Here is a 20961-nt window from a genome sequence, read left to right on the forward strand (position 1 = left end):
AATTCACAAAGTTTAAATAATAATCAAATATTCTGAACCAGGTAATGTGAGAAATACTCACTTGGTTTTAGGCTTCAGTTGGCTATAACGTAAAACACCTGTTTTGAGGGGGGCGAAGATTTGTGATCGGCGAGTTCTTATCGAAATACGTAATTATATAAGTTGATACTCGCCTGTTTATTATCAGTAGTAATTGTATTTATTACAAAATATTCCTGGGGCATGTAGTGATTCGTGATTTATCAAAGTTGTCTACAAGAACTAGGAACTTCTGTCTTTGCAGGTGCAACTGGCAATGGCGCTTCCTACGGCAGGCGATTTTTTCCAAGTGAAGTGATATTTGCGCAAGTGCATAACAATAGACACTCTGTGCACGGCATGGGTGGAGTTTGAAAATTGATTTCATAATGAAATAATTTAGGTTGTGAGAAATCCATAAAGGAGTGCTGTGTATTGTTTCTTGTCTCTTTTTTTATAGCTCAATATAGGGGTATAGCCAGATCTACATTTCTAAGAGTTTGATTACGGGGGTGGAGAAAGTGGCGCATATATTACATGATCGGGAAAAGAGATTTCTGCGAATGGTTTTTAGTTCTTTCAACAGTAAATATATGAAATAATATTTTAGAAGAAATCGTACTGCCTATTTAAAGGGGACGCAAGATCTTGTTTTAAAGTTTCACAACCTGTGCTCTAGAAAAAGCCATAAACCTGTGGGATATCGTTTTTTTATCATTGTCGTAATTATCTGACTAGTGGAAGGGGGGTGCTTAAGACAATTAAAAATTGAAAAAATACAGAAGAAAAAAAGGAAAAGAAAAGATAAAACTTTAGAAAAGTCCCAATAGTTACAAAATGCGCATATCAAACTATCAAGTTTGCAATAGTCAAGCAGTTGTTTTTTCAAAGATCAAAATAGATTATTAAAAAAAAAATATCCTGTGTATTTACATTTGTTTTGACGAGGACTTGTAGAGGAAGGGGATTGAGTCTCTAACTCTTCTCACTTTAAAATATTATACTGCTGAATATTATACTAATCTGAAGCCTCCCCCTCAAATCAGGCTTTGCCCCTAGCTATATCGCTTTGCCGAACTCTTTTTTCCGTGTCCGTCCTTATTTCTTGTTTTGTCTACAGTATTAGCTGTTTGTTTAGATACGTACGCTGGAAATTTAAAGGATAATATTTGCTAATTTGCATATGAATTACCCAAAAGTCTGGTAAATTTTCCCTCTCCCCCTACGTACTTCCCTGTCTTTGTTACATAGCTTTTATAACTACCAGTGTATTTTTGCTCTGTTAAGACCGCTTTAGGAGCACTTGAATGGTGCAGGGGCCCCCAAAATTCCCTAAAGTGGTTCCAGAGGGGCCTGAAATGGCCCTAGGGCCTTGGGGTTGCTTTAGGGGAAACTAGAACCTCTCTAGGGGGACTATGTTTTTTGCTGTTTTTTGCTCTGTCTTTATTTTGCTCTGTTAAGCTAGAAAGTCGTTTTCACAAATGTTGAAATGAGATACATTGCCTCAGATTTTTATTTATTTTCTTTTTCTGTTTAATAAGGGCTAAAACTAACTAATAAGACTTGTTTTAATTGATTCCTCATTCAAAATGATGTTTGCTTCTATGGCGTATTTGTATTTTTTAAATTGGCTTACAAGTTATGCTCTGCTTATATCTAGGTGCTAAAACTCCCAAACAGAATCTAAACTGTATTTAGGGGACAAAATGATGGGTAAATAGGGACAAAACAATACTTGCGCTCTAAACTTATCTTATGTCTATTCCTACCCGAAAAGTTAGATTATTTAAGATTTTTTTGTTGTTTCAAAATTAAGAAAATATTAGAGCAGTATCACGTTTTTATCAGTGTTGTCACATTGAGCCATTAAAATGAGTGAGCAAATTTGACAGCACTTTTCATCCATTGATTATGGTTTTAGCTTATTTTTCCGGATTTTTTACACAATTTTTCTGATTTATTTTGCGCTCATAGCTACAAAAACTCCATAATTGTACATAGAGGTGTTTTTAACAAAATATTGAATTCATTTCTTTTATCAGATTTCTGGGTTGAATTGAACTTCATTTAAGAATACAATAAGACATTTAAATCGATAATTAGTAGCCGTTCAAGCTCTTGTGTAGGCTGTAGAAGGTAGTGTAAACTAATTGGTAATTAAAAAATTTTACAACGATTTTCCTCTATAAAAATTCAAATGTTAAAAAAAATCAATTGATTCACAAAAAAAAAACCTTCAGAGGAAAGCAATAACAAATTAAAAATTTTAGAACGTTTTTCCTCCGTAAAAATTCAAATGTTTAAAGTCCAGTGATTCTCTAAAAAAAGAACACCTTCAAAGGAAAGCGATAACAAATTAAAAATTTTACAACATTTTTCCTCCATAAAAATTCAAATATTAAAAATCAATTGATTCCCAAAAACCGGAGACTTTCAAAGAAAGCAATAACAAATAAAAAAATTTAAAACGTTTTCTCTGAAAAAATCAAAGATTAAAAATCAATTGATTCCCAAAAAAGTACACATTCAAAGGAAAGCAATACCAATTTAAAAATTTTACAGCGTTTTTTATCCGTAAAAATTCAAATATTAAAAATCAATTGATTCCCAAAAACTTACACCTTCAAAGGAAAGCAATAACAAATTGAAAAATTTTAAAACGTTTTTCCTCCGTAAAAATTCAAACATTAAAAATCAACTGATTCCTAAAAAACTACACCTTCAGCGGAAAGCAATAAGAGAATTTAAAATTTTACAACGTTTTTCCTCCGCAAAAATTCAAATATTAAAAATCAAATGATTCCCAAAAAAGTACTCCTTCAAAGGAAAGCAATAATAAATTAAAATTTTATAATAAAATTCAAATATTTGGAATAAATGATTTGTTAAGAATAATAAAATTCAAACATTAAAATTCAAGTGGTTCCCAAAAAAGGACACCTTCAAAGGAAAGCAATGACTTATTAATCTGTTTAGATCTAAGGGTTTTTAGCTTATATTTTGCTGTTTTTTCATCCCCGCTCTTTTTTTTATTTGGTTTGACACCTTAAGGTACCAAAAACTGCTTTACTCTAATTTGAATTTTTTAATCAAATTAGAATATTTTTTTTTTTAATTTCATAAGATTTAACCCATTCAAAAAGTCAGAATTCACTTTACTGTCCTTGTAGTGCCTCGGGGTTAAAATAATAACTTTATAAATAGTTTATTTTTCAAAATTACCCGAACTTCAATTTCCAGTGGAAATTTTTCATTTCTAAGAGGTTACAGCTGAATTTGGGAAAAATAAGAAATTATCTGAGAAATTACTCTCAGAACCGTAACAAGAAATTTATTAGTATCTCATTGTTTTGATTGTAGATTTGGATTAAAACAGCATTAGTCTAAGACCAGTTTCAAGGGAAATTTATGAAGCAAAACCTATTCTACCTAGTCCTCCCATACTAAATAAAGATAGTATTTCAGACTACAGGATTATTCGGTGAAATGCGTAAAAAAAAAACCGTGAAAACTACTTTAAAAGAATCCTATAATTCTTACTTGTCTCATTCCTAAAGGCGCTTTGCTTTAAGTTATCCCAAACGAGTCCTCTAGTGGAGTAATGTAGAGCCATCTTATTTATTGCCATTACATTTTAAAATACCGCTAATCATTGCTTCTTTATCGTTTAAACAGCGAGTGCTAATCGAGTGACGAGAAGAAAAATATATGGGCTAGGATTTGTTTATGCTAAAAACTATCATTAAAGTTAAACTGCTTCCACTTAAAGGTCAAAACTGATGGATGTGATAAGTGTCTCGACATGAAAATCTGATGATTTTTCATTCAGAAAGTACATTTCAATAGACTTTGGTAAATGCATTTTTCCAATCCCGAAGTTATCCCTTTTCTTGTTCGATTTTAGTACCATCTTGTTCAAGGGCGCCGGCAGAAAATTTTCCAGGGGGGGGGGGGGTGAAAGTTAAAATATCAGTGGTGGCTGGGTGACAAGGAATATATTTTAGGAATTTTTTTCGCAGGAATAAGTTTATTTTAAATAATTCTAGGAAAAACTCTCAAATAAAAATAGCAATTAAATTGTATGCAAAATGAAACAAAACACGCTACCATCCCAAGCAGGTCACTAACCTGAGTTTGCATATCTTCATGTATATTTTCCAAATATTCACCATATAATGCAAGATCTTCATCTTACAAATTGCTGTTAACACCAATTTTAAACGACAAGGATTCCTAAAGTGATGAATTTTTATATTAGCCCTTTTCTAGTTCGATTTTAGTGCAATCTTGTTCTCGAACAACTATATTATTTTTCAACAAAGACCTGTCGCAAAAAGGGGGGAATTTTTTCATTTTGGGACAAGACTTGTAGATTTCGTAAGCATGCATTTGACTTTTGATTTAGGAATGAAGAATTTCTCGTTCAGGATGTCCATCTTAACAGATTTTAGCAAAACAATTCTACTAATTCTGAAATCTATCCAATTTGGCAGATATTTGAATTCATTCCTCACAAATTTCCTTACTATTGTATTCGACATGGTTGATTTGGTTCTTTGGGCTTTACCTTTTTTTTTTTCTTTTTTTTTTTTTTTTTTTTTCAGGCTCAGTAGTATCATTTCATAAAATTAAGGTGGGGGAGTAAATTTATTTTTCGAAATAAAAGGGGAGCAATTTTTCCAATTTTTGTTACGAAAATTGCAAAAAAAAGATGTTTTACCAAAGAAGTATTTTTCAAAATTTACGCGGGGGTGCAAACGATGCGGAGCAGGATGAATTCCCCCTTCCCCGAATTGACGCCCAGATTCAGGTTCTATATCATCCCTTTGTATGGAGTTCAAACCCCACATTCTCTGTTATTTATCTTACAATAGTTTTGTGGATAATTTTATAGATTTTTAAATTCTTCGGGTTTTAATTATTATCATATATTTTTGATTATTGTTCGTTTATCCTCCAAAACATGCTGTATGTATATGAGTGTGTTTTGTTTTAAAATAGATGTTTTTGTACATCTGAAGCCAGTATTCCTCCTCCCCGGTTTTGTTTTCTGGTATTACAATTGTCTTTTGATTTCTATACTTTTTTTACTTTGACCCCCCGCCCCTCCCCTTAAAATTTATTTATTTAAACTTATCATCGTAGTTTTAAACTAAAAAACACAGAACCAATTTTGTTTTTACACCGCCAGGTTTATACAAAAATACATTTACGTCTTTACAGGGGGGGGGGGGTCCTAGAGAATCACCCAAAGATGCGTCAATTCCTGAAAAAATATTGGCCTAAAAATGCGTATTTTCCATCTGTCTTATCCCTAGTAAAAATATTCTCTGAGCAGTATTCATCGATTATCAGAAAATATTCTGTTTGTCTTATTTTAAAAGTGTTTCTTCCTTTTTTGTTTGTTTGAAACGCATGGCTTGTCTCATTTCGTTCAATAATAATACTTAAGTGCCTGGTTTGATTATGTTGTTTAATGCTTTTATAAAGATGTAAATAAGCGCAGCATTGCGATGACCAAAATTGTGTAAATAGTTTGTTAATCCTCAAAGATTCTACTGAATATTTTCTTACAACGTTTCGTCTTTTTTTTTGTCTAGTCGTTATTTTGAATGTCTGCGGGTTCGTTACTCATAAGAAATGCGCTAATTGTACTTAGAAATTTAGTGTTTCAGTTTTGTCTTGTTGTTTGTTTTATTATTGTTATAATTAAGTACTTTATTTACCAAAAAAAGTTTATTTGAACAGCTTTCTGGTCATGTTGCTTATTTCAACCTAGAAAAGCTATTTAAACGCTCAGAAACCGCCCCGTTACCTTATTTCCTACTAATGTGTACAGTGGATAAACTTGAACGAAACTTAGGTCAAACCGGACTGTGAAATTAAGTCAAGCTGAAATTGGTCCTGCCAGATGTACAAACTGCAATTAAAAATAAGAAGGTATTGCACTAACCATTAGAAGTAGACCGACCCTACTCGAACTCGGGAAAACCTTGGATCTGTCTCCAAACCAAGATGACTAGGAATTCTATTAATTTTGTATCTAGAAGGCCCAAACCTCAAACACTGACAATTCTTCAAATGTCTTAACTTAAAATTCAAAATGTCGCAGAAACTAATCCTTATATTTTATAAAACTACATATTAAGCGTAAAGTTTAATTGTATGTTTAACACAGTCTGATATTGTTTGTAAATTATCCAAAAACTTACTTAAGGTTAACTTCCTTTTTTTAGTGTAAAGATTCGATGAAACACAACAGGAGTCTTAGCAATTACCTTTGTTTGTAGGAAGCGATTGAAACTGTCATTAAAGGTATTTTATAGTAATTGTCTCAAGGGAGTTTCAAGCTACGTAAGTAATAAGATAATAACCTAGCATAGATAATTATGTATGTTTCGTGTTTGAGTCCTGTTAAGCTAGGTACGACCTTAAAATAAGTCCTTTTAAACTGGGCTAACATAGAATCCATAAATCAATTATAATCATCGATTTCAATTTCTCGATCACCATAAGAAAGCTATTAAAAAAATAAAAATGGAGCCTAGAGAATAAAGTTCTGAACAAATATGAACTGACTTTAGAAAAACTGAATTAATTCATTTTTAAAACGTATTACTTGCTCGTTTTGTTGATGTTATACCGGCTAGTCTATACTTAAAATTCTTAAGTTACTTAAAATCCTAAGCAGAACTCGATTCTGTTTGGTAATGCCTATGTTGTACACAATTTTTTTCCGTATGATCACATGCCGTAACTTTAAGTCATAAATTAAGCGACTTTATCAACCATTTTCTAAGCGAAATGCTTAACTTATTCTACGTTTAGTATCTTACTTAAACAAGTCCTTTCGCACTAGGCTAACATCAGAATCTATAATAATTGTCTAAAATCACCATAATTATCCTCAAGCCAACTATTTGAAAATCAATGTCAATCTAATCAGGTATGAAAACTTCCGAGGGATGATTAATTAATTTATTTTATAAAATATTGTAATTTTTCATTGATAACTTACATTTTGCTGATGCTGTAGTTAGTTTTCCCTAAGGCAGCGTAAATTTCTAATTAGAATTAAAGTCTATTTAGCAATGTCTTAGCGTATCTTAAAGTCACAAGTTGAGCAGCTTTATGGAACCAAAGTGATCTCCTAAGATAAGTGGTCAAATTACGCTAAGTTAAGGTTAAATTACATTACGTTAAAGTTAATTAATGTATTTTCGAAATATTTTAATTAGCCATCCATAAATTTGATTTAGTTGCTGCTGTAGTAACGTATCCCTAAGGTATGGTAAATCAAACAGTTCGTGATACCAAACTATAAGGAGCGACCCGGCTCAATAGTAACCGAAACTCTAAAAAAGGAATTTTGATACCAATAGTTACATCAAAAGAATCGCATTTTATGCTGATTTTAAATATACAAGTTTCATCGAGTTTAGTTATACCCATCAAAAGTTACGACCCTGAGAAAATTGGACTCATTTTAGAAAATAAGGGGAAACACCCCCTAAAGTCATAGAATCTCAACGAAAATCACATCATCAGATTTAGCGTATCATAAAACTATTGTAAAATTTTCAAGCTCCTATCTACAAAAATGTGGAATTTTATATTTTTTGCCAGAAGACAAATCACGGATGTGTGATTGTTTGTTTTGTTTTTTTTCCTGGCGTGACCGCATCGACCCAGTTTTCCTAAAATGTCGCGAGAGGACTCATTCTAAAGGAAATTCAAAGTTCTAGTGGCCTTTCTAAGTGACCATAAAATTGGAGGGCACCTAGTCCCCCTCCCACGCTCAGTTTTCCTGAAGCCATTGGATCAAAATTTAGAGCTAAACATTTTGTTCAATATAGTCTAAAAACTTAATAATTATGTCTCTGGGGACGATTTAATCTCCCCCAGTCCCTGGGGGGGGGGGCTTCAAGTTGCAAACTTTGGCCATTGTTTACATATAGTAATGGTTATCGAAAAATGTAGAGAAGTTTTCAAGGAGACTTTTTCGCGTTGAGGGGGGGGGGGTTACTTGAGAAGATAGTTCCATGGAGGAAGTTATCATGAGGGAAGAGAAAGAAACCGAAAATCCTGATTTTCTAGCATTATTAAAAAAAAAAACATTGAGAAAATAAAAAAGTTTGTCAACTGGAAGTAAGGAGCAGCATTAAAAGCTAAAACGACCAGAAATTATTACGTATATAGGGGGATTCGTCTCCTCCCCAATACCTCGCTTACACTAAAGTATTTTTAGTAATTTCGACTATTTATTCTACGGCCTTTGTGATTCAGGGGCTATTCTTAAAGAATTGGGAAACAATTCAAGCTTTAGTGTAAAGGGCAAGGTATTGACGAGGGGGCAAACCTCCTCCTATACGTAACAAAAATATACAAACATAGAAGTTCATTACGTAAGTTAATTCGTAAGTTATGCATATTTATTACTAATAAAAACGCCCGCAAAAAATAAAAGGTTCTAGTTGCACTTTTAAGGAACCAAAAATTGGAGGGCAACTAGGCCGCCTCCCCCATCCTTATTTTTATCAAAATCAACCGATCAAAACTATGAGCAAGCCATTCAACCAAAAAAAATAATAATAATATGCAAATTTCGTCTTAATTATTCATGTGCGATTAGCCAAAATCAAAACATGCATTAATTATAAAACGTTCAAAAATTAAATTAAAAAAAAGTTCTTTTAACTGCAAATAAGGCGTGACCTTAAAACTTAAAACGAACGGAAATTATTTCGTATATGATAGGGGCTATCCCCTCCTCAACGCCTCAATCTTTACGCTAAAGTTTTTATTGTTATAAAAAGTAGTGTTGTAAGAAATAGTCAAACAGATTCTGGGTATTTCCAAATCGGGGAATTCACTGGATTTTTGCTCGGATCGATAAACTATGAACAATGTGTTTCTTATCTCCGGAAATATTTCCCATGGAAAGGAGAAATCCTTTATTAGGAATAGTCTTAGAGTTATTACCAGAGTGGTATGTAGCAATGCTATTGGTTATTGCTCTATTACGCACTCCTGGTTGTTGCATTGCTATTAATTTTCTGACGTGAGCTAGACAAGGACAGGTTAAGTTAGGTATTGAACTCAGTGAAGAGTATCGGCTTTAGATCTTTCATTCGCAAATGATTTTACTAGCGATTTATCGGTCCCATTTTTAAAACTGAATGATAATGATTCACCATATCGTTTCTTTGGGAGGGATTTCTGAGGACCCACTATTACTCTTCATATATTTTCTTTAGTTTTTTCCTCAAACTATGTTCAAGGTGCGGGAGAGATTACTTCGGCTTGAAACACTGAGTTCAACTTCAACTAGCGAAAATAAGGGATCAAACAGTTCGTGGTAACGAACTGTAGTAAGGAGCGATTCGGCTCAATAGTAACCAAAACTCTAAAAAATAAAATTTTGATACCAATAGCTATATCAAAAGAATCGAATTTTAATGCGGATTTTAAATATATAAGTTTCATCAAGTTTAGTCTTACCCATCAAAAGTTACGAGCCTGAGAAAATTTGCCCTATTTTAGAAAATAGGGGAAAACACCTCCTAAAAGTCATAGAATCTTAACGAAAATCACACCATCAGATTCAGCGTATCATTGAACTCTTTTGTAGAAGTTGCAAGCTCCTATCTACAAAAATGTGGAATTTTGTATTTTTTGCCAGAAGGCCGATCACGGATGCGTGTTTGTTTGTTTTGTTTTTTTTTTTCCAGGGGTGATCCTATCGACCCAGTGGTGCTAGAATCTTGCGAGAGGGCTCATTCTAACGGAAATGAAAAGTTCTAGTTCCCTTTTTAAGTGACCAGAAAAATTGGAGGGCATCTAGGCCCCCTCCCACGCTAATTGTTTTCCCAAAGTCAACGGATCAACATTCTGAGATAGTCATTTTATTCAGCGTGGTCGAAAAACCTTATAACTATGTCATTGGGGACGACTTACTCCGCCACTGTCCCCGTGGGAGGGGCTACAAGTTACAAACTTTGACCAGTGCTTACATTTAGTAATGCTTATTGGGAAATGTACATACGTTTTCAGGGGATTTTTTGGGTTGGGGGGAGGGGTTGACAAGAGAGGGATATGTTGGGGGGACTTTTCATCGAGGAATTTGTCATGGGGGAAGAAAATTTCCATGAAGGGAGTGCAGGATTTTCTAGCATTATTTAAAAACAACAATGAAAAAATAAATATGAAAAGTTTTTTTTTTCAATTGGAAGTGAGGAGCAGCATTAAAACTTAAAACGAACAGAAATTATTACGCATATAAGGGGCTCACCTCCTCCTAATACCTCGCTCTTTACGCTAAAGTATTTTTAGTGATTCTAACTATTTATTCTACGGCTTTTGTGATTCAGGAGTCATTCTTAATGAATTGGGACAAAATTTAATATTTAGTGTAAAGAGTGAGGTACTGACGAGGGGGTGAACCCCTCATATCTATATATATAAAAATAAGTTGTGTGTCTGTCTGTCAGGTGACGTCATATTTCTGTGTCGACTGACGTCATTAAGTTAGTTATCGTCATTTTTGCTATGACGGTGACGTTATTAACGGTATTTAAGACATTTGTTCACGGAAAAATGTTTAATTGTAAAATGACTGAAGAACCTACAATGGCAACAGCCGAGGAAGCTGCTCAAAGAGTTTGCGTTCCGAGGAATCACAAGAACAGCAAGAAAACAGGCTTGCAGCTGATAGAGAAAGTAAGAAAAGAAAGCGTGCCGGGGAATCACAAGAACAGCAAGAAAACGGGCTTGCGGCTAAAGAACGCAAAACCGCGCAGTTAGATGAAAATCCACCTGGACAGCGAGAGTCAAAACATATCAAAACTGAAAATGATAGCGATGGTGATTGGGTTTGGGATTTTGACTTGGATAAGGTCATCAATGCCTACCAGATTTAAGTTAAAAAAACAAAGGTTTGTCGATATGTACTTCATAGTGACGCTGAAAAATAAAGAAGAAAAAGAAAACTGAAAAGAGAAAAAAGGTAAAAAACTAAAAAGAAAAAACACTCAAAGAGAAATTACAGACCGGGACACAAATGACGGCCGAGACAGAGGGAATATAAGTGACGACCGGGAACCTCAAAGAGAAATTACAGACTGGGACACCCGGACACAAATCACGACCGGGATACAGGGAATATAAATGACGACCGGGATACAACTACAACGGGGACGCCGGGGGCACAGGCGGGATATATAAATGACGATCGGGACACAGGGATTGTTCAAATAGAAATTACAGACCGGGACACAAATGACGACCGGGACACAGGGAATATAAATGACGACCGGGACACTCAAAGAGAAATTACAAACTGGGACACCGGGACACAAATGACGACCGGGACACAGGGAATATAAATGACGACCGGGACACAGGGACACATCATTAGAATAATGAGGTATAGATCTGAATACGGATTGTTTTTCCCATGGACAATTATATGTTGCATGTTCAAGAGTCAGTAAACCTGACAATCTATTTATATGCACAGACAATGGGACAGCGAAGAATGTTGTATATTCGCATGTTTTACGTAGTTAAAAACATATATGTATATTTATCTCTATTCACAGGTGGGACACAGGGACACAACTACAATGGCGCGTAACTAATATGGCGCGTAACGACTTACGCGCGCGGGGGGGGGCTTGGGGGGGGTGCGAAGCGCCCCACCAACTAGATGTTGGGGTGGCGCGAAGCGCCACCCCAACAGCTAGTATGTAATAAAAACATGAGATTACAAAAGTTCGTTACGTAAGCTAATTTATAAGTTACGTTTATCTTTTACTAGTAAAATATTCGTAAAAATTATCCTCAAGCCAACTATTTGAAAATCAATGTCAATCTAATCAGGTATGAAAACTTCCTAGGGATGATTAATTAATTTATTTTATAAAATATTGTAATCGTTCATTTATAACTTACAGTTTGTTGATGCTGTAGTGAGTTTTCCCTAAGGCAGCGTGAATTTCTAATTAGAACTAAAGACTATTTAGCAATATCTTAGCGTATCTTCGTTGTAGCGGCTTTCTTAATTGTGGGTTTTTTCTATTGAGTTGCGATGCTCAATAAATCTTTAAATACATTAAAATACAATCTTATTTGAAAAAGGATAAGGCCCTTACTATCACTAGGGCAGATAAAGATAATACTATTGTAATTATGGACACTGATGATTATGATCGTAAAATGAATACAATCATTTCGGATACCACTATTTACAAGAAATTGGATTTCGATCCTACGGATAAATATGTAAAGTCGATTAGAAAGGAATTGGAGTCACTGAAAAATAATTTAAACATTACCCCACAATTTTATAATAAATTTTATCCAAGAGGTTGTTTCGCACCAAAGATCTATGGTCTACTTAAAATTCATAAGACGGGAGTCCCCCTCCGTCCCATTGTTTCAACTTTCTCATCACCAGTGGCAAAATTAGGAAAGTGGTTGTCGGTGGCATTGCGTCCACTCTTAGAAACACAAAAATCACATATAAAAAATTCCACTGATCTTACTAATAAGTTAAAAAATTTCACACTAGAGGAGAATTCAATTGTCTGTAGTTTTGATGTGGTGTCCATGTGTTCAAATTGTAATGTGAAAAAGTGCGAGGATATATTAAGGATTAAATTACAAAAGCACTTTGATTTGATACAAGATGTGACCATGGCGATTTTGGATATTGAAGTCATTATGAAATTGGTTATCCTTGCAAATGAACATTCTCTTTATTTTGGTTTTAGAGGTGAATTTTACAAACAGGTGTTTGGTTTGGCTATGGGGGCATCTCTCTCCCCTTTGTTGGCAAATCTCTTCATGGAATCTATTGAAACCTCCGCCATACACAGTTTTAGGCTCTCTCCTTGTTTCTGGGGCAGATTCATGGATGATGTGGTTTGCAATTGGAAACACGGTTTAGAGTCTTTAGACCTTTTCCATAAACATTTAAATAGTTTTGACAAAAACGTAAAATTTACAGTGGAGTCTGAAGAAAATGATAAACTACCTTTTCTGGATATCTTATTGATTAAAAGCGAGTTCCATTTACTTTTTTCAGTATATAGAAAGACTACTCACAGTGATAGGTATTTGAACTTTCACTCATGCCACCCTATTTCAGTGAAACGAGGGGTTGTTCTTTCAGAATTTGTTCCCGGGAGTTTTCAGATTCTGAATTGTTGTATTTGAGGGATGTTTTATTTTGTAATAGCTACCCGATTAAATTCATTGATAAAATAATAAAAAATAGACGTATTAAAGACAACAATAGGGTTATTGGGGTTTCACAGTGCACAGAATTAAACTTAGCGAAAAGTTTCATTTCTTTACCTTATGTACCTACTTTGGGGGAATGCTTAAATGAATTTTAGGTAAACATAACATTAATACTTGTTTCCAATCAGTGAGACCATTAGGTAGTTTTCTTAATTCTGGGAAGGATTTAACCCGGGGAGATTTAGTTAGTGGGGTATATAAAATTCCTTGTTCCTGTGGAAAGTTTTATATTGGTAGAACTCACCAACAATTTACTGAAAGATTTATTGAGCATCGCTACTCAATAGAAAAAACTCTACAATTAAGAAAGCCTCCGGAAACTTTTGTTTCGGCTCTAGCTGAACATACATTCTTTTATCCCGAACATTTTATACAATTTGATGGGGCTACAGCTATTTCTAATGATAGAGGTTTTTCTCAGTTGGCGAGGGAGGTTATAGAAATTAAAAAACATATATTTGCTAATATTTCAATGAACAGAGACACAGGGAATTTAAATATTGACCCAATTTATGATGTTCTTTTGAAAAGTGAACCAATTGTCAATGGGGGAATTAAAGTTTTACACAATCACCAGGGGACAAGATTACCCACTAGACCAAAAAGAGTTGCTTCAATGTTAGCTTACAAGAGGATTATTTCGCAACAGAATAATTAAATAAGTTTCAATTTTCATAATTTTTCCTCAGTTGCTCTTTGATTCTCATTGAAGTAACTCAAATAGCTGCTTTTCCCTACGTGGATAAGTAGCGGCAATTGTATTTATTATTATTGGTGGTGGTTTTTATTTGTTTTTAGATTAGTTTTCTTTTAATTTTTTATCTTGTGCTGAGGACGCCTTGTTTGGATACAGGTGAAATATCCGCGTTGTCTTTCCTCTCTACTGGCCGTCGTCTCGTTTGAAGTTTTCTTTTTGTAGAGTTTTATCTCTCTTTGTTGTTTATTGTCATGTCTGGCCAGTTCGGCTTAAGAACTTTCATAAAATTTTTTTACACCCAAATATCTTAAACTATCCAATACAATACTGAGATCAACGGTATCTGACGCTCTTTTTTAAATGTATAAGAACACCAGTAAAATATTCACCATTTTCCAAAACAAAATTAAAAATTTTTATCAGATGTATTCCTTTTTACTAAGCCTTTTTGCACAGGGTAGATAGGGAGGAGGTTCTTAAATAATACTGATTACATATTATAATGTTCAGTCTAGAGTTGAGGACGTTTTCTACCTTTGGCTAGTCGAATCCCTTTGAAAACTTCAAAAACTTTGCAGAAAAAGAACTTTATACAAATGAAGAGTTTCGCATTATTATGATCCAAGCATTATGTAAATCCTTATCCTTTCATGCATAATAGTTATTTTACTAGTCGATGAACCGCGAGAGCCATCTGAAGGCCTCTGCATAGCCCGTTTTCTTAAAAACAGAAATCATGTAAAGCTCCAATGGTCGGCCACGAAGATTACTCTTGTCCATTGGTCCTTTGCCTGTTTTCACAGGATGGAGTTGAAATGCTGACAGCAGTTGCTCCTCTGAAACTGCATTAAAGAGATCAATTTTATTCCCAAGTATCAGTATTGGAACTGTTGACAAAGTTTCTTCTGTTAATATATAATTCAACTCTTGTTTTGCCTCTTCAAATCGGGCTTGATCTGCAACATCAATCAGGAAAACGATGGCATCGACAACAGGGAAGTAATCCAGCCACACTTTCCTTGCTGATCTATGACCACCCAAATCGAAAGTGGTGAACTTGATCTTGCCAATGCACAGCTCTTCCGAAGTTGGGTGTATGGTCGGGTTATGTTGTCCCATCCTATCATCTCTCAACATTCGCAGTAATGACGTCTTGCCAGCATTATCGAGACCCAAAAGCAACAGCTTGCCTGATTTTTTGTAGAGTCCTAAGTAACTAAGCATACCAGTGAGCCAGTCCCAAATGAACATTCTGAAATTTAATGAAGATAAATTAATATCTAAATGTTTATGTTGGAATCAAGCATTTATCCTTTAATAAAAGAACAATATTGTGAAAATTTTCTATTGACTGAAAAAATTACAATTTGCACCTTATTCATCATATAAAAGAAACCAAAATTTTTATGCATTCAATTATATATAATAAGAAAAAGATTGTAGCTACAAAATCCAAAAAAAAATTATATGGTCGAAAGATAAGTTTACAAAAGTATGACGTGTTTAATCATATTAAACAAGTGTTTATTTATATTAATATAAATAATGTCTTGAGCGGACTGTTGGAAAAAGTATATATTCAGAGGGAGGGGGGATGAAGTACTTTATTTTGCTGCTGTTAAACTTTGTCTGTGCACTGTTTTTCTTTGTAGTAGAGCATTAGAGGAATCTCCTGTTCTATTACAGCTAAGAACAGGGAGTCAGGCAATTGAAGCGAACACCAGGGATAGGGAATATGACATCTCACCCCTGATAAGCAACTTTTCAAAAGATGCTTGTGTTGTATTATCAAACCAAACGGTAAACTTGTTTCATAGTCAACCAAGAATCTTGGGTATTCTCAATTCTTCACACATAACAGCTTTTTTTGTCAATGAACTATGAGAGCCATCTAAATTACACATTATAGCCCGTTTCCTTCAAAACAGAAACCGTGAAGAGCTTCAATGGCCGGCTTTGAAAATCACTCAGGTCCATAGGTCTCTTACCTTATATCAAATGATAAATTTAAAATACCGATACCAACTCCTGCTTTGACATCGCATCCAAGTCATTAATTCCCCCCCCCCGTAGCAATATTGGAGCTGATGACAAAGTCTCAACAGTAAACAGTGAATTCAACTCTTGTTTTAAGGACTCCAAAGAAACAAATTTTGAAAATTTTTGAAAGACCTCGATAATCTTGTCAAAAGATGTCACGCTTTTATTCCTGATGTATACCAGGAACACAATGACATGCATTTTATTTTAATATTTCAGTTTCTACGGTTGATGTCATTTTGTCGTATTTTGGGACGAATTCGGAAAGAGGAAAAATTGAAAAAAAAAAAAAAAAAACTAGTGAATTTTGTGAAAATAAACAATTATTATGAGTGCCACCAGCAGAGCTGTTCCTAGTGTTGGTTCTGGTGGTGCCCAGGAAAAATTAGTTGCACTCCCTCCCTCCCGACTAAAATACAAGCAAAAAAGCCGAATCAAATTTAAACGTTGGATCAAGATGGAGAGTTCCCCAGCTGTGGCGCCCCCAAGCCATGTTGCCCAGAACAGCTTCACCGGTTAGTTTTGATGCTTAATGTTTTGCTTCAGTGGTTGCAAGTCCCACTTTGGATTGTTTCCCATTCGGAAATTTATTTTTACTTAATTTTTGTCAAACATTACATTGACAATTTTTTGCCCTTTGCTTTAGTTGTGTCGATATATTTGTCAAATCTGATGGTCCAAGCTGTTGAGTACAAATGTCTTATAGCTATTACAACGAACAGATCATTTTCAACTATCGTGAGTTGGATAAATATATGCAAAATATCCATTAGAGTTACATGATGAGAAAAGTTTCTTTCAAAAGTAATTGCTACCCACAGGAGAAAATCTTTCTTAGTTGGAAAAGTGAAAATAGAATCGCACAGAAACAGGGAGCGACATCAATAAAATATGAGGCCATACCCCAGGGAAGGAACTTTTCAGATAATTCTTGTTTTATGTTATCTATTTAAAACTAGCTGTTGGGATGGCGCTTCGCGCCACCCCAACAGCTAGTTTGTCCTGGAGGCAAACTAGAATGTCGTGACCGGTAGGGTTTGCCCTGAATCGGTTCATAAATGAACCGATTCAGGGAACCACTGAATCGGTCATAGAATGTCGTGAGAAGGGCTCATTATAACGGAAATTGAAAATTTTAGTGCCCTTTCTAAGTGACCAAAAAATTAGAGGGCACCTTGGCCCCTCCCATGCTCGTAGTCAGGGATTGAGGGATTTGACCAGTGTTTACATATAGTAATGGTTATTGGGAAATGTACAGACACAATCAGCGGTATTTTTGCTGGGGGAGGGGTTCAGGGGAGGAGGTTATTTGGGGGAACTTTCCATGGAGGAATTTCTCACGGGGAAAGAAAATTCCCATGAAGGGGCACAGGAATTTTTAGTGTGTTTTTTTTAAAGAACAATGAAAACATACACATGAAAAAGTTTTTTCAACTGAAAGTAAGGAACAGCATTGAAACTTAAAACGAACAGAAATTATTACGCATATCAGAGGTTCACCTCCACCTAATACCTCGCTCTTTGCCCTGACGTGATTTTATTAATTTCAACTATTTATTCTACGGCCTTTGTGATTCAGGGGCCATTCTTAAGGAATCGGGACGAAATTTAAGCTTTAGTGTAAAGAGCGAGGTATTGATGAGGGCGGAACCCCCTCATATAAGCAAAAAAACATACGAATATAGAAGTTCGTTACGTAAGTTACGTGTAATTTTACTGATAAAAACGTTCGTAAAAAATTAAAAGTTTTAGTTGCCTTTTAAATAACCAAAAAATTGGAGGGTAACTAGGTCTACTCCCTCGCTCCTCTTTTCCCAAAATCATCCGATTTAAACTATGAGAAAGCCATTTAGCCATAAAAAGAAATTAATTTGCAAATTTTGTTTTAATATTCATGTATGGAGAGCCAAAATCAAAACATGCATTAATTCAAAAACTAAATAAAAACAAGTTTTTTTTAACTGAAAATAAGGACCGATATTAAAACTTAAAACGAACTGAAATTACTCTGTATATGAAAGGGGCTATTCCCTCCTCAATGCCCCGCTCTTTATGCTAAAGTTTTTTATTGTTTTAAAAAGTAGAGTTGAGAGAAAGAGTCAAACTTTAGCATAAAGAGCGAGGCGTTGAGGAGGGAACAGCCCCTTTCAATTACTGAGTAATTTCTGTTCTTTTTAAGTTTTAATATCGCTCCTTACTTTCAGTTAAAAAAACTTTTTTATTCAATTTTATCTAAATACGATGTATAGGTACCATGTGTTCTAACATAGTTGACGCTGAGTCCGACACTAGCGATGGTGAAGATGAAGCTATTGCGATGGAAATAGATAGCGAAAAAGATAGGAGAAGAAGAAGAGAATCAACGTCAGCTAAGAAAAAATAAGCTCGATCGAGGTCCAAATTTCGAGGTACCAAAATTGAGGGGCCAACAGAGGGAAGGGGGCCATAAAATATAAGTTATAGTCTGTAACTGAGTGACCCCTTTCCAGTTTTCCACAAACATTTTTTCTAAATGATTTTGTTAAAGTGATAAAAAAAAATCAATTCTTACTCAATTCTCAGTATTGATTCAGAGTTCAATGACATAACACCTAGAGATCCTAATTTATAATCCTACGAGGATTATAAATTGCAATCTAGTTTGAAATTTGAATTTGACCTAGTTTTCGATATTCGTTTATTCAGTGCTCTTACTCTGCCAAATTAACTTGTTTGACGGATTTACTGGTATTTGAACTATACTATTGAAACTATAGGAGATATTTCAGCTGTGAGGCTTTTTGCCAAGTTTTATTTAGTGAATTAAATAAAAAAACAAGTTTTTTATATGAAAGTAAGGAGCGACATTAAAACTTAAAACGAACAGAAATTACTCAGTATAAGAAGGGGCTTTTCCTCCTCAGCGCCTCGCTCTTTACGCTAAAGTTTGACTCTTTCTCTTAATTCTACTTCTTAAAACAGTAAAAAACTTTAGCGTAAAGAGCGGGGCGTTGAAGAGGAAAACCCCTTTTCATATACCCGTTTGGCATTGGCTATCGAATTCGGATATGTTGCGAATCCGTTCAGGCTTTTGCAAATATTTAAAGTTTCTGCTTGGTCTGCCACTTTACCTCCGTAACACTGGTCTGCTAGAAAAGTATCATATACCTGATCCTGTTGAGTTCATGCCGAATTTTGAAAAACAAGCTCTCGTGAAACACAGGGCACTATTATTTGATTTCCCAGCGACTTTTTTGCTTGATAGTTGAAGTGTGATTTGTTTGTATTTAGTGATTATTATGTTCGGTTGATTTGTTTTCGTCTTTAATTTCTCTTTTCTTTTGTTTTGCTCCGCTTCTTCATGCTTCTTTTTTATAAGCGGGTTTGTAATAAATTATTATTATTATACGGAGTAATTTCTGTTCGTTTTAAGTTTTAATATCGCTCCTTACTTTCCTTTAAAAAAATTTGTTTTTTTTATTTAGTTTCCGGACTTTTTTAATTAATGCATGTTTTGATCTTGGCTCTCTGCACATAAATAATCAAAACGAAATTTGCATATTAATTTATTTTTGCCAAATGGCTTTCTCATAGTTTTAATCGGAAGATTTTGAGAAAAAAGGAACGAGGGAGGAAGCCTAGTTGCCCTCCAATTTTTTGGTTACTTAAAAAGGCAACTAGAACTTTTAATTTTTTCCGAACATTTCCATTAGTAAAAAAATATACGTAATTTACGAATTAACTTACGTAACGAACTGCATTACTTCTTCTGCAACTTGGAGGCCTAAAATATAGTTAGTGATACTTTTAAATCAATTAGCTTCTCAGAATTTTAAATTTACTGCAAATTCTTCCTCCTCGGGGTAAAGTCGTAGTTTGGTGCCCTAAAATGTCAGCGAACAAGACTTTCCACTGGCCCAATATTTATGATCACTTAAATTTACGTTTGAATCAGCTCCTTTCTCAATTATCTTGGACATTCGGTTTAACACAGTCACCCCTGGGGAAAAACAAAACAAATAAGCATGCATCGAGGATGTTTCTTCTGAAAAGAAATGCAAAATTCCATATCTTGAAGATTGGAGCTTGCAGACTCTACGTTAGGGTTCACTTGCTTTTTTGGGGTTGTTTCAACTTTTTTCAAAATCAGGCAAATTTTTCGTTTTTTTTTTCGATTTTTCGTTTTGGGTGGGCAACAATAAACTGAAAGAATTTAATATATTTATAATCAGCATAAAAAGCCAATACTGCTGCTGCAGCAGGTTTCATAAGTTTTTCATTTTTAGCTTTGGTGAATATTAACCCAAGTCACTTTTTACTTCCAGTTTGTTATTAAACTTGTTTATAAGATTCTTTTGTGACGAATTTTTTTTCAACCTTTTCATTTTATTAAATTGAATAGGACAATAAAAAGAAAGAGGGTCATTTTGTATAGTAAGTTTAAATCTTGTTTTTCTCTCGCTATTCTATTTTTTTTAATGTCTGGATACATAAGGGATTTAACTTCGAGGGGAAGAATTGTCCAGCTATGAAAGAGGTACATGTTACATGTTCAGTATAAGATCAAAACATGGTATTTCTGCAGGCAGGATAGTTTTTGAGTACCTCTACACTTTCTGTAAATTGTTCTAAGGCGTGGGAGATAAAGACATGTCTACATTTGTTGTAATCTATGGAAAAAATAGCTCTTTCTGTTATTTTGGTTTTAGTTTGATTTTCTCTTAATATTAAATGCATAATAATCAAATATATTCTTAGTTAAATAAATTGATCCCTTTGTCAGGAATTCTTGTAATTTAAAATATACTATCTTTTGTTTCATTTTGCATGCAATTTAATTGCAATTGTATTTGAGAGTTTTTCTATAAGAACTTAAAATTAAACGTATTCCTACGAAAAAACCACCCCGAAATATATATCCT

At 34.3% G+C, this 20961-nt stretch overlaps 1 protein-coding gene across 1 annotated transcript; it reads right to left on the reverse strand.

The window, feature by feature from the left end:
* Window positions 1–14381: 14381 nt before the first annotated feature.
* Window positions 14382–15360, reverse strand: LOC136035475 (small COPII coat GTPase SAR1A-like). The gene has a single exon (XM_065717288.1). It carries the CDS (start codon window positions 15269–15271, stop codon window positions 14690–14692), a length of 582 nt encoding a protein of 193 aa, XP_065573360.1. The 5' UTR covers window positions 15272–15360; the 3' UTR covers window positions 14382–14689.
* Between the last annotated feature and the right edge of the window lie 5601 nt (window positions 15361–20961).

The sequence above is a fragment of the Artemia franciscana genome, chromosome 14 (genome assembly GCF_032884065.1).
Source record: "Artemia franciscana chromosome 14, ASM3288406v1, whole genome shotgun sequence".
Classification (NCBI taxonomy): domain Eukaryota; kingdom Metazoa; phylum Arthropoda; class Branchiopoda; order Anostraca; family Artemiidae; genus Artemia; species Artemia franciscana.